At 41.7% G+C, this 13,030-nt stretch overlaps 1 protein-coding gene across 1 annotated transcript in view; it reads right to left on the bottom strand.

The window, feature by feature from the left end:
• NUP214 (nucleoporin 214kDa) overlaps nucleotides 1-11,848 on the bottom strand; it is a gene marked incomplete at its 5' end in the record, with an annotated part of 43,745 nt that extends 31,897 nt beyond the window's left edge. Inside the window, 13 exons of the mRNA XM_009586625.1 lie at nucleotides 391-482; nucleotides 1,155-1,330; nucleotides 2,711-3,167; nucleotides 4,273-4,434; nucleotides 6,325-6,448; nucleotides 7,014-7,080; nucleotides 7,710-7,816; nucleotides 8,412-8,515; nucleotides 9,236-9,299; nucleotides 9,642-9,712; nucleotides 10,200-10,404; nucleotides 10,659-10,810; nucleotides 11,653-11,848. Coding sequence (XP_009584920.1) covers nucleotides 391-482; nucleotides 1,155-1,330; nucleotides 2,711-3,167; nucleotides 4,273-4,434; nucleotides 6,325-6,448; nucleotides 7,014-7,080; nucleotides 7,710-7,816; nucleotides 8,412-8,515; nucleotides 9,236-9,299; nucleotides 9,642-9,712; nucleotides 10,200-10,404; nucleotides 10,659-10,810; nucleotides 11,653-11,848 — 1,977 coding nt within the window. The remainder of the gene's footprint in view (nucleotides 1-390; nucleotides 483-1,154; nucleotides 1,331-2,710; nucleotides 3,168-4,272; nucleotides 4,435-6,324; nucleotides 6,449-7,013; nucleotides 7,081-7,709; nucleotides 7,817-8,411; nucleotides 8,516-9,235; nucleotides 9,300-9,641; nucleotides 9,713-10,199; nucleotides 10,405-10,658; nucleotides 10,811-11,652) is intronic.
• Nucleotides 11,849-13,030: the final 1,182 nt, after the last annotated feature.

The following is a 13,030-nucleotide window of genomic DNA, read 5'->3' as shown; positions in this document are numbered from 1 at the left end:
ACCTGCAGATATGTGGCTAAAGCTTTATAAAAGCAAAGGAAATCTTTGTGTGCTGCTCCGTATTACTGCTTTGATTTTAATATCCAACAAACTTGGTGTCTCTCTTAATACACAGTCAAGGCATCTCTTGACTGCTTATTAGCTAGAATAGCTGTGAAACCTCATTTCCATAACAACAGGAAGAATTAGTTTCTACAACTCTGATTACGACAACATACATCAAAACACAGCTCTCTGAAGACATGCATAGAACATAGTTTTAGTCTCACAGATTTGCTACTATTTTAATGTCAAAAAGCTGCTAGCTAATTCTTTGACCTAGGAATAGTCAATTCCAATGGGCCATGTAAAACATTCACCCTCTAAAGAATCCACTCAAGTTCCCATTACCTGAGCAGAGCTTGGCTTTGCTGCAGACGGGGTGATTTTGGCTGTCTTCTGTAGTAAAGAAGCTGAAGGCATATTTTGAGCAGGACGTGCCACTGGAATTTAAAATGAGGAACAGTAATTTATGAACTTATACAAAGCTTGAGAAAACAGATTGTGATCAGACACAACCATAATCACCGCAGTCAAATCCAAAAGCAATAGTGGTACGGGCCCCAGTGCAAGAACACACCTTCCTTAGGTGCTGTTTTACTCCCATCCAACCTCTCTGTTAACAGCAAAATCTGTCACTCTCCAATATCTGGCTGTACCACTCCTGAAGGACCTCAAAACCCCCAGTCACACCATCATTTGAGAGATGGAATATTATTCTGCTGACAAATGAGTGCTATCTAATTTAAACTCATTTGTGACCATTTTGAACTCCAGTCACTCCAGGTGCAAGATAAGGCACTGATTTGTGTGACTGCTCAGAAACATTCATAATCAGAGCTGTATTACAGAGCACTGAAAATGCCAGAACTTCTGGATGAAGAAGAATATATTCACTTCATATACAGCTCTCTGGGGAACAAAGTGCACAAATGGAAAAACTTCTCAGTTTCAGTACTAAGTCCATCATTACAGTGTGCAAATCAGGAGGTCTGCTGCATCAGCAAAAGCAGCAGGAAAATCCAGAAAGAAAGAAGCCAAATGAAGCTCACTATGTCCTAAAAACTTTAGAACATTGTTTATATTATTCCCAACAATACGCATCAGACTCCTACCCGCGGCAGGCACAGGGGTCGAAGCCTTCAGTGGTGTGGTAGGAGAGGCTGCGAGGGGCGTGGACTGGCTCAGAGGACCTCCAGAAGCAGTTTTTGAAGTGGTTGAGAATGAAAACATTGTGGAAGTGCATTGACCACTGTTGCTAGTGGGAGAAGAGGTGTCTACAGCAGTGAACCTGCAACAGAAAGCAGAACATCTTTCAGCTGTGAACTGGTCCTAGTTGTTTCCCTCCATCCAAAATGAAGGACTAAATGCTAATGAATTAGCATTCTCTGGGATCAGCAACAACTCAAGCTCCAGATACAAAATTACAAGTGTAGCTTCTGGAGATAGTGGGAAGGAGCCATCCAGGATCATTTCTGAATATGTGGAACGACAAAAACTGCTACTATAGACCCACCCAGTGAGCAAAAGCCAAATGCCAGCAAAAAGTACTATCCTGCTTCAAACCGCACAAAAGCACCAACTATAGCAAAACCGAGCTGCCCTTCAGTGTCATCCTTGCAGCAAGGCTCAAACAGAAATTCTGCAAGAAAATATGAATTTCCATTCATCTGCAAACTCAGCTTCTCAAGGCAGCCAATTTAAATATTCAGCCAATTCACAAGCGTATCATTTGCTTTATACACAAAATATAAAGTTTAAAAAGCCATAAGAGCTACCATCAGATCCTGGTGTAGTAAAGATTTTTCTAATTAAAAAATAATAATTTGAACCATCAGAAATTTCTTATGATGCATTTACATGAAAATTGCTCTCCACAGAAAGCAGCTCCAATTAACATAGCTCTGTGTTTTAAACCTGTCTTTCTAAAAAGAGAGCAAGTCTCAGGAGTTGGAGGGAAGAGTGGATATACGAAATCTGAGAACACTCATCACTCAAATCCATTTTGCATAGTTTCTAATACATGTTTTCTTTCAGTTGGCATGAACAACCTTTGAAGATTTCGGATCCTGTGTTCAGTGACCAGCCATCCACTTAAGAACAAAACCAAAAGGTCTGGCACCTTCTCCACTGAACACGGGAGTGGAAAAGAAATCCGTTAGCTATGGATACATCTTCCTCTCAGCTCTGCGAGTTACTCTTCAAGCTGGGGGTAATCTTCAAACAGTCAAAGAAACTTGTGCTATCACCACCATACTAAACCAGCCCCAGATATAAAGGATTTCAAATCCCAGTGTTCCCCAAGAGTCTTTAACCATGATTTGCATCAAACCAAGGCATGGAATTGCCGTTTGATGCTGATGAAGTAAAGACATGAAAAAACTAGGTCTCTGGCAATTTGGCAAATTATCCATCTAATTTTTGGCATCGTCCCTTGACTAATATTTTGCCCACGAACACAACCTCTAGCATGGGAAGCAGTGAGGGTTTTCACAGCCAAGATGGTTATGTCTTGGATAAAGAGAGGCTTCCTCAGTGCTCTCCTGGGAGCATGGGGAACAGCTATCAGGGCAAAAAGTCAGAAACTATCTTCAGAACTAACATACATTGTCTGTGCCTGGAGCAATTTAACAAGCATCCAGACACTGCATTAACTACTGTAACTACTTACTTCTCATTGAGGTTCACTTTGACTGAAGAAGCTGAAGGGGCAAAAGATGACTTCTGTGCAACAGGTGTTGTAGAGAGTGGTGGCCCAGGTGAGCTGTCTGCAGCTGGTTTAAAGTTCATGGATCCAAATGAAGAGGAGGTGGCAGTAACTGTAGTGGTGCCTACAGAAGGAGCAGGAGTCATGGATGCCTTAGGAGAAGCAGAGGAGAAAGAGAACGTTGCTGCTCCGGTCAGACTGGGAGCCAAGGCTGGCTTGGAGGCATCAGTGGCAAAGGGGTAAGGCGGAGGATCACTGCCTGTAGCACCAGGCATCTTCACAGTTGAAGGCATAAAGCAAAAAGCAGCTGCTCCACCCGCTGCAGGAGGCTGACTTGAGGCAGGTGCAGTAGGAGCAACACCTGGTACTGTATCAGGCTTTAAAGAAGTTGGAGGAGTGGTTGGAGTTGTGGCAGTACTTCCTGCAAAAAGACAAATGGGGAAGGAAGAGACTCATTTGGCTGCATTGACTAATGGCAGAAGGCATTGCAAGGCCACATGCTATTTGATGAGGACAGTTCAGCACTATCGCGCTCACTGGACAGACAGTGCAGTGAGGAAGAGAGATGGCAGAGCAAGGTTTCCACTCCCCAAACCCAGTAAGCGATACAGAAACTGCACAAAGTCCAAGCCACGATCAATACTACAGTCTGTCTAGATTAATGTTGCCTGGAATTTCCTGTGAAAAGGCTTCACCTTTCTCCATTGATTTTGGTGAGGTTCCTGCCATCTCAAATAAAACAGGCTGTCAGCACACAAGTCTGCCAGTGCTGCAGAGAGGCAGGCTGCCAAACAGAAGCATTCTGTTTGGGGAAGGAGAAGCAAATTTGGAGTTAGGGAAGAAAACGGTGGGTTTCCAATTATTATTGCATGCATGCAGACAAGCAAAACAATCACCTTACCTGCCTACCCCAGCATAGGAAACTGCCTACTTCACACTGCATATGGCAACACATATGTAACTCAGATAAAACTACTACTCTTCACCTGCTGACACAATTTTCACAGTGCTGCAGAAAGCTATTGTTTAAATAAGCTCTTGCTGCAGCCAAACACCTTAGTTCGTATCATGGCCTCCTGTGGCAAACCATATGGAGGAAAACCATCACCTCTCTGCAGCATGCAGACCATGCTCTGGGTCTGCACAGTGCTGGATCCTTGTCCCCAGGCAGAACCTGCAGTCACTGCCCCAATTCCAGTCATGTTCTCCGAACCTGGGCAAAGCACCTCCTAGAATTGCTTTGGCCCTATTCCCCAAAGGTTGACTGCACAGTAGAGTCTAAGTGCACAGTCTGCAAAGTGCTTGAGATCCTGTATAATGAACAGGACTAGATAATTTCACACTGATGCGCAAAGGACAGAGAACAGTCCTGGGAGCACAAAACACTCAAGAACTGCTCCCCATTATCATTATAAAGAAAAACATTTATTTTCCATGACCACATACATGTCTGAATACCAAACTTACAGATGAAGATGACAAAGATCCACAATGCAAGTGTTTCTCTAATCCACTGGAGTACTTACCTGCTGATTTTGGAACTCTCTCCCCTACTAACAGCAACGGCTCTGGGGTCACAATAAGTGATCTGACCCCCGGGTTTTGGTTGATCATGTAAAACGGGCAGAGGACACCGTCCGTAGAGAGCAAGATCAGAACTGGAGCTGGAGCAAGGGTCTTCTCGTCACCTGTCAGAGACCACATACGTAAGTCCTGCAGCTGAAGTTTCCTGTTCTATTCCTACTGGCATTAGCACCTTCATGTGACTTGCTCAGCACGATATTTCGTTTGTTTCTCCCTTCTTGCTTTCACTTGCATCTTTGTTCCCTTGCTTCTCCGAGAATGCCCAATTCTCTTTTTTTCCTTCTTTATTCCTTCCTATTACTGACTTCATGTTTCATAAATTCATGGATGATGGGTTATTTTGACAATCAAATGTCATCTCCTGAATGACAAAGCCCAACTTTCACCCGTGAATTCCTGTGCCAAGCTTTTTCATATTTTGAAGCAGTCCTTTTTCTTCATCTATATGCTGCTCCCGCCTTCAATCCTCTATGTCTTTCAGTAATCCCCACATTCCACTGGGTCCTGTCACATCATTAACATTCATATACATAAAGTACTAAAGAGAATTGCTAGATAGGAAGCTTTTTAACTTTAAAGAAAGCCAACATCAAACAAACATCCTGATGATCTGAACCTCTGATATAAAATACTTGCGTTTTGAGCAGCTGCAGCGTTAAGCCTAGAGTCTGCTGCAGTTCAAACATTCTCAGCACAGTTAAAGGCCGCAAACCACTCCCTATACTTCTAAAAAATTTTCTATAATGGTTTAACTGTGCTTAATTAAACAAAAAAACCCAACAATTCTAGGATGCAGGAAAAATCTGCTATAATCACGGTGCTTTGTTTGTCGGGCAGTGCAGTGGATGGCCATGTTTCTCTACCTGTTGGTTCTTCAGGAAAAGCATGCTAGGGAAGGGCAGTTTCCACATGGGAACAAGCCCCAGGAAAAAATGTTTCTTTGCACAATCCAAACTTGCTGTGAACTGCAAGCCAATTAACGTGCAGCCAAAACCAAGCTGATTGCACTCTGTGAGAACACAGAGAATGTGTTACCAAAAAACTTCTCCAAAAACCTTTCTAAAAACTCTAAGGCAGCACAACCTGGGCTTAAAAAAAGCTGTCCTGACAGATTCCTTAATCCAATAACTGTATAGGTTAACAAAGAAAATGCTTCAAATTCAATTTTGCATTCAAGTACAAAGTTTGACCTCAATTCCCTTCTGTAGGTTTTTTTTCATTCAGGTAAAGTTCTCTGTTAATCGGCACCCTCCCGTGCTCTTCAGGAACTCTTGACTGCAGTACCTTCCACTCTGCCTGAAGGCATCTCTATTTCAATCTGTCTCTGGGTTTCAAGGGAGAGTTTTCAGAATTCACTAAGGTACAAAACAATAGCTCAGATGTAGCTTCAGCCTCTGACAAGGTGCTTTGAAGAGCCTTCAGGCAGCACAGAAGGTACAGCAATAATGCAACTGGCTAGATGTAGAGCACAGCAGGGTTCAGTCAGTACAGGCCCTGTGCTTTAATGCAGAATTAAAACCTATGCATTCACCTCAATGATCTTTGCTTTTTCTGGCTTTGAAACTAACCCACTTTGCCTTTAGATGAGTGCAAATGTACTTAACACAAAACAGTTTGCAAAACGACATAAGCTACAAGTATAAAGAAAACCTTGCAGGCAGTTTGAAATCCCCGGTGTTAGAATATGACTCCTTTAAACTCACTATTATCCTGGCTCTGTGAAACATAACCATAACTCAGGTGCTTTGTTTGCCACGTCTGTTAGTGTAGTATCCCAGGCTGCTGAAAGCTTTGAGGAAGAACTGTATTTAACACTTGGCCATTTGAATCCTTACACAGAAGTAAGCTTGGTATGAAAAGGCAGGATGGATTCTTTGTATTGGTCTCTCTTTCAGAATGATCTCCTAGAACCCTGAGAACCTGGCTGCCCCTCAAAAATATCTCATATATTGCTATTATCGGATTATTCCACAAGAAAGACTAACAAGACTTACTGATCGGGATAGGCATGTTACTGGTGTAGTCTACAGCAACGCCAACAGGCAGAGTATCATCGCTCTTATCTGTCACAGGAAGTTCTGCTCTGCTGGAGTCCTCCAAAACCCACGATTCCCAGTTCTGCAAAAAGTAAGATTATTATTTTGACTACTGCTTTCCTGTGATCAGCCTTCTGCAGAACTCTAGCCTACTACAGTTGAAAGATAAGACTACAAAAAAGCTAGAGAGCATCTCCTTAAATTTGTCAGATTAACAAATGCCAAAAGTATCAGGGCCCTTCACAGATTTCTGTGTGACTTCTCACACATCATTGCATGTCAGAGTTAAGGTCAGACAGTTTAAATGTTTCACTTCAACTGATGAATCACTTTATTATAGTGAGCTTGACCAAATTTTGAGACTGCCAAGTGAATAATGAAAAATAGACTTCTGGCACTTGGTTCACAACATTCTGTATTTCTGTTTATCCTTTCTCTTTTGTGTCACTCAGATCTCTTGTTCATCTAAGAATTATGTTTATCTAAGATTCTGTACAACTCAGATGTAAAAAGAAAGGGTTTTTTGTTTGTTTTTTTAAAAATATATCATCTCATTGTATTCCAGGTCTTACATAGGTTATACTTGCTTAGATTTTCGAGAAGGAGGAGGTACATATGCACAAATGCAACAGGAACAAAAATATTACCTGATCCCCTTGCCTGGCAAGAATGCTGACTTCTGTGGAAGCTGCTGAAGCTGCCAGAACTAGATCCCTGTAAGCATGGACACAAATAGGTTAAAACCAACATGACAATCCACAGCAAGGTCCCCAGCTCCACAATTCATTATCATCTATACAAATTCATAACTAGGAATACAGTTTTAACAATAGGAAACTGACTTGCTCCCAAGATGAGGGAAACACGATTTGCAACACCACTGTAAAACATTTTTTTTTTTTTTCTTTAAAACTAGCCACCAGGGCCTGAAACCCTTTGCCAACCAATGATTTGACAGCCACTGTATCATCATAAATAATGACGGTCCAAGTCAGGTAGTTGAAAAGTTAGGAGCAGCTTCTTCACACAGATACACAACTAAGAGAGACAAAAGGTCATGCTTCACCCAACCTATGACTTACAATCTCAAGAGAAATTGTTATGACAGATTTTAAACAATAATATGTATTCTCACCAGACAAATGAGTATGTTTGGCATGGACATAAAGCACGCAGGAGAAATTAGCTGTACTTACACAAAGCATTTTTAAAATAACAAATTCAATTTGTCTCGCATTCCGGTATCATATAGTTTACAAAAGGGAGGAACACAATAACTGAGAAGCATTGACCACTGAGACATGCATAACAAGGGAAAGACTGCCATGATTCCTGCCACTCACCATTCCTCAACATAGTTGAGGAAGTAATGATGCTGTCTCTCTGTGCAGCTTCCATAGCAAGGCTCCATGAAATTCACAAACTTCTCTGGTCGCTTCTCTTCCTTTTTCTGTAAGACCAACATTGATAATTTACCTTCCAATGCAGATATCAAGTAATCTCCCATAAATATGACTGCATCAGGGTACAGCAATAATTGCCACATACTTCAGGAAAGAACAGGCATCATGAGACCACCTGAAAAACAAAGAACAAAGCAAACAACCCAAAACCCTCCTCCAAAAGATAAAGGGACAAGAAAGAGGTTACCAGGGAGTTTAGATCTTACAACCCCCCCCAGCAATAAATAACCCAATACTAAATAGAAGCATATCATCAGGCCTGAAAAATCTCCCTAACTTAAACAAAAAAATACATCAGGACTCTACATCAGGTAAGGTTTTCTTCCCAAGTGTTTACTTCAGAGGCTAAAAGTCTTCATGTCATAATCCGATCTCAGCAGAGAACAGGTTACTGATTGGTTTTCAAGTGGATACTACTTCCTCCATTCAATCCCCCCCAATCCCAAAACCATGATTTACAGTAGTACCAAACTCAAATTCTACATGATGCCAATGTGAATAACAAAAGCAACCTGCCGTTGCAATAAACAAGTCAAGAACATGCAACAAACATTTCTGTCATTGTGGCTTTCTGGCACTTACAGGCAATATGGCTATGACCACTTCTGGAGGTGTTTCCAGTGTCCCATCAGCTGCTGCATATACAATAGTAAAGACATACGTGCCAATCCACAGTACATCCAAAACTGAAAAAGAAAGAAACAAATACCTCAGCCAGAAACACTTCAGAACGATACTTCCTTGTATCTTGATTTTAACTGTGCACAGCACACAAAAATAAATGACCAACAAACAAATAAGGAATCACTAACTTCTAAACTACCAAGATAAAGAATTTCAATGATCTGTCTCCAGAACATCAGTCTTATTAGGGGGAAAGACTATTTGATCACAGAAATTTCAAACACAAACCAAAAGAATTTGATTTGCTTGACGACATCACAGGCAAGACAATGCCAGTGTTTCCAAACATGGATGATGTTTTGACATATCCAAACGAATTGTTTCTGTTTTTCTAAACTTACTGCTTTGACATTTTATTGAAGAGTCAAAATGATGAGATGAAATTCACATGAAATATGAAAATAGGATTTATATCCAGAAATCTTCATGCTAAAGGGAGATTACTTGTGACAATACTGTCTATCACATCAGTGAGCAAAAAATAGCTTTTAAAATGCGTATTTAAGACATTCTAGAAATAGACAAGGACTCTGGCCGACTAGTAATTTTTCTACGCAACCCAGAGACAAAGCATATAATTTTTTTTTCCAAATATTTAAAAATCATACTGTAATTACGTAACCAGTGCAGTATCAGCTGCTATAACTAAAAACAACATGAGGAGGAATGAATAAAAATATTTTAAAAGAGAACACAAGTTAAAAAGAAAGAAAAAGATGTACCTTTAACGGGATTGTCCGAGTCATAAAAGGGAGGACAAGGGATTACTTTTTTCTCCTGTAGATTCTGCAAATAAAACTACTCTTAAATACAAAGAAAAAGCCAAGAAACAAAGCCAATTGGAAGTTTTTGCAGAAAGCCAAGAGAACTGGTTTAGAGCAACTCATCCACTCTTTAATACTCATCATGGGCCACTCTGAAATCATGGCTTTTCAGTGGCAGGTGCAAACCTTAAACTAAACCCAGCATTGGTCCAAGACACTTTAATATTACTCGAGTGCTTGGGCAGCTTCACACAGCTCATACCGTGTGCCACCTGACCAAATTCCGTAGCTCGCGATGCAAAGAAAATAAAGCATATTGCAAACTAGCGATCAGACATAAGGCCTTACTACCAACAATACTTACAGGCAGATATTGCACCACAGTGCCATTTTGCCTCCCTACAGCCAGTTGTTTTCCCTTCGGGCTCCAACACACTAAGCAAAAAAGAGGATTTCATTAGCGCTAAAGAACTGGAGAATTACAAGGCCCCACAAAAGCAGGACCAATAAATTAAAACCACAATATTATTCCCCTGCAAAAAAACCATGAATCTGAATTAAACAAACGGAGTCATCCAGTCACAGAGAAAACAAGACTGCACAGATCAAAAACCAACAGATGATGACTCTTATTTGCATGCTTCCTTGGAAATGACAGTCAAGCCTGAGACCGCACAAGCCACAGGTGGGCACATTTGGCTCTAATTCACAAGATGCAGCTCCTCCAATCAATTGGGAAAGAGCAGTTACACTGCAACACATTTTCTGAGTCTTAGGAAATTTAAATCCTTCCTTTTTGTGAAGAATTTTTTTTTGTAAGAAAACTCCTCCCCAGACAAATAGCTTGTCTTTTTACACCTATCAATTCGCTTCTATTCTTCAGTGTCCAACATTCTGTATGCTGTCCAAGGCTGCCACTCACCAGATGTAACAGCTACAGAGGAAGGCAACGTGGCATACACTTTCACAGAGTCTGTGACCTGCAGGACAGAGATGCTGCCATCAGACAGGCAGATGGCCACCATGGCGGGACTAGCAGGGTTCCACTTCAGGTCATTGACCATTGCTGTGCTTCCCGAGTCCTTGGCCAGTTTGTGATAAGCAAATGCACGTTTCTGCTGTTTTGCCTTTTAGGAGAGACAAACACATGAGACAGTTGAAGCTGAGCAAAACCAAGTTCTCTCAAAGTCATAATCCAAAGCGTTTTTGACCTTCCTATAAATTAGTGACTGATAAAAATAAAAAGCAGATTTTCAGTTTACTGAACAAATCCTTTACAAGACACCTCCCACAGAGAGACACAAAATCCCACCCAAGATATGCCTCTCCTCCTGCTGCAACTTGAAAAAAGTTTAAAAAACCCACACTTTATATGCTTTACCTGATTTAAGAATGTGCGGACATCAAAAAAGCCAATGAAGGAACCGATCTCACTAGACATCATACAGACGGACAGCGTGAGATTATCACAGCTTAGAGCCAGGTGCTGCACAGGAAACTTCATGGGAACTAGGGTACTCTGAACATTCTCCACTTAAAACACAAAAGGAAAGGAAGATAGAATGAAGAAGACAAATTTAAATAGCAAGAACTGTTCTTGTAAAACAATACCATTAGAACGAGTTTATGCAAAAATCACCAGTCTTATTAACAGCAGCTGTCAAAGCTAACACATAGAAAAACTAAGTGACAGCAAATCCCTTCATCTCTGTCAATACAGTCTCAAGAGTTATCAAATTCCCAAGAAAAGAAAATTCCACTTTTCTTCCTCAGTAACCTAGAGGAAAAATAATGGACAGACGTCTGGTTTTACTTATGTATGCACATGAATACCTCGGGTGGTACAGTTATTAAAGACAACGGGAGAACAAAAACCATTCTGCGCTTAGATGTATTTTGCACTTAGGTGGCAGAACAGCGACTGCTTTCTCCCTTGCAGGACAGTTGTTTAGTCAGAGTGGATAACTCAGTACAAGAACTCTGTCCCTCCACTCACACACATCCCTGATGCACATGCAGGTTCACAGCTCAAAGACTGGCTACCAAGACTGTGTGTGGCTGCAAGGAAAGGGGTATGTTCTCAGTTAGGAAAAGTCAACCTCACTGTGTGGCACTGAACACAGGTGACCAAACCTGAATGTCACCTGAAGAGGAGTTAGCACAGAGCATCCTGGTGATGCGTTCCAAACAACTGTACTTCATTTCAGCTAGAGGTACGGCAAATATTGTTCCTGCCTTCTAACACAAGAAAACGTAGTAATTTCAAACGCATGAAAGAGCGTGACAAGGACTGTATCAGAAGCCAAGAGCTCCATATCATAAAAACCCATACAAAGCTGTCTCTGCAAAGACCATGCACCATAAGTGTGCCTTACCAATTTTATTGGGATCTTCTCCCAGTTGGTTTTGCATGAGAAGGTTTCTGGTGTGAAAGATCTGCAGGCTGGTTCCTCCACCAGCAAAGACCAGCCCGTATTTGTTAGACACTGCAAGGAGACTGGAGCGCTCTTTGGGAAGATCATCTGGAGCATCAAAGATGCGGACCTTCTTCAGTGCTCTGAACTGAAAATCCTGTTGTAAGAGAGTTGGGAAGTAGCTGTACGTATGCTGGCGAAGAGGAATAGTTTACTTCAGCTTCTTTAAGACAGTAAGTTGAAAAGCCTCTCCACGAGAGCTGCAAAACACCTGCCAAGGCAGAGTCCACACCCACGCTGTCACTGGCCATCCCATCACATTTTCTGTCTCATCTAAGAAAGACTGAGATCACACTATATTTTTTCCACTGGCTGAGTCTCTCTTCTACCCAGTGCCTATGTTCATAAAACCCGTAGGAGTTGAATCTGTCCGGGACATCTAACCTTCTCAGAAACATACCAAAACCAGCCAACAGATACAGAAGAAAAAAGAAAGAGAAGGGAGTAGAAAGCAGGGATACAACACGATTGAACAGAACTTGTTGCCGCAGAGCTACAAAGCATACATGTGCTTAGATGCATCTTTGTTTGCTATTGTAATTTATGACACACAGAACAGATACGGTTATTTCTTCCACCCACCACCAGTAATTACTTTGTAGAATCAGACTTATTTTTTTGCATTTGTTTTTCTCATCATTTACATTGCCCTTTTGTAAAAGCAGGAAGAGAAAAGCAGAGTGAGAGATAAAAACTCCAAAAACACAAACCGAATTAAGAAACAGCAGTTGCACTATTACCATGCAAAACCTGGGGTTCCCCCTAGGAATGAGGCTCTCTTCCCAAGTGCCAATTGTTGAACGGAGCACTGGATCTAACGCCAATAACTCAAAACAAGCATCTGAGGTTTATTTCCAAATTATTGCCAAAGCACTGAGTAAGTACATTCCTGCAACCTGAGAAGGCTGCAGGAACTCAGAAACTTCTGCAAAACAAACACCCCAACTCCCTCGTTTTTGAAGGTGCCTGAGCAGAAAACAGCTGCGCAAAGATCCACATGGGCTTCAGGAATCCATCGCCCCACATCCCTGCTTATACAGCCTCAAAGTAACACTCCGGGAGACACAGTGATGGGCTAGGCTGGCACGACAGAGCAAGACTCCAGTTTACACTGCCCCATAGCAGACAACCACACATACTGTTCCCAAAAGCAAGAATTCCCAGCACAAGGCATGCTGATAGGAAGACTCAGAAACGCAGCACTCCCCTCCCAAAATAAGGTTCTTCCAACTCTTACATTCTGCCTCTCCTCCCTCAGGCGTCACCGAGAGCCCCCTCC

This window comes from Fulmarus glacialis, unplaced genomic scaffold (assembly GCF_000690835.1).
Source record: "Fulmarus glacialis isolate BGI_N327 unplaced genomic scaffold, ASM69083v1 scaffold22741, whole genome shotgun sequence".
Lineage (NCBI taxonomy): Eukaryota > Metazoa > Chordata > Aves > Procellariiformes > Procellariidae > Fulmarus > Fulmarus glacialis.
The sequence above is the reverse complement of the archived record's forward strand: the minus strand, read 5'-3'. Positions and strand labels throughout refer to the sequence as shown.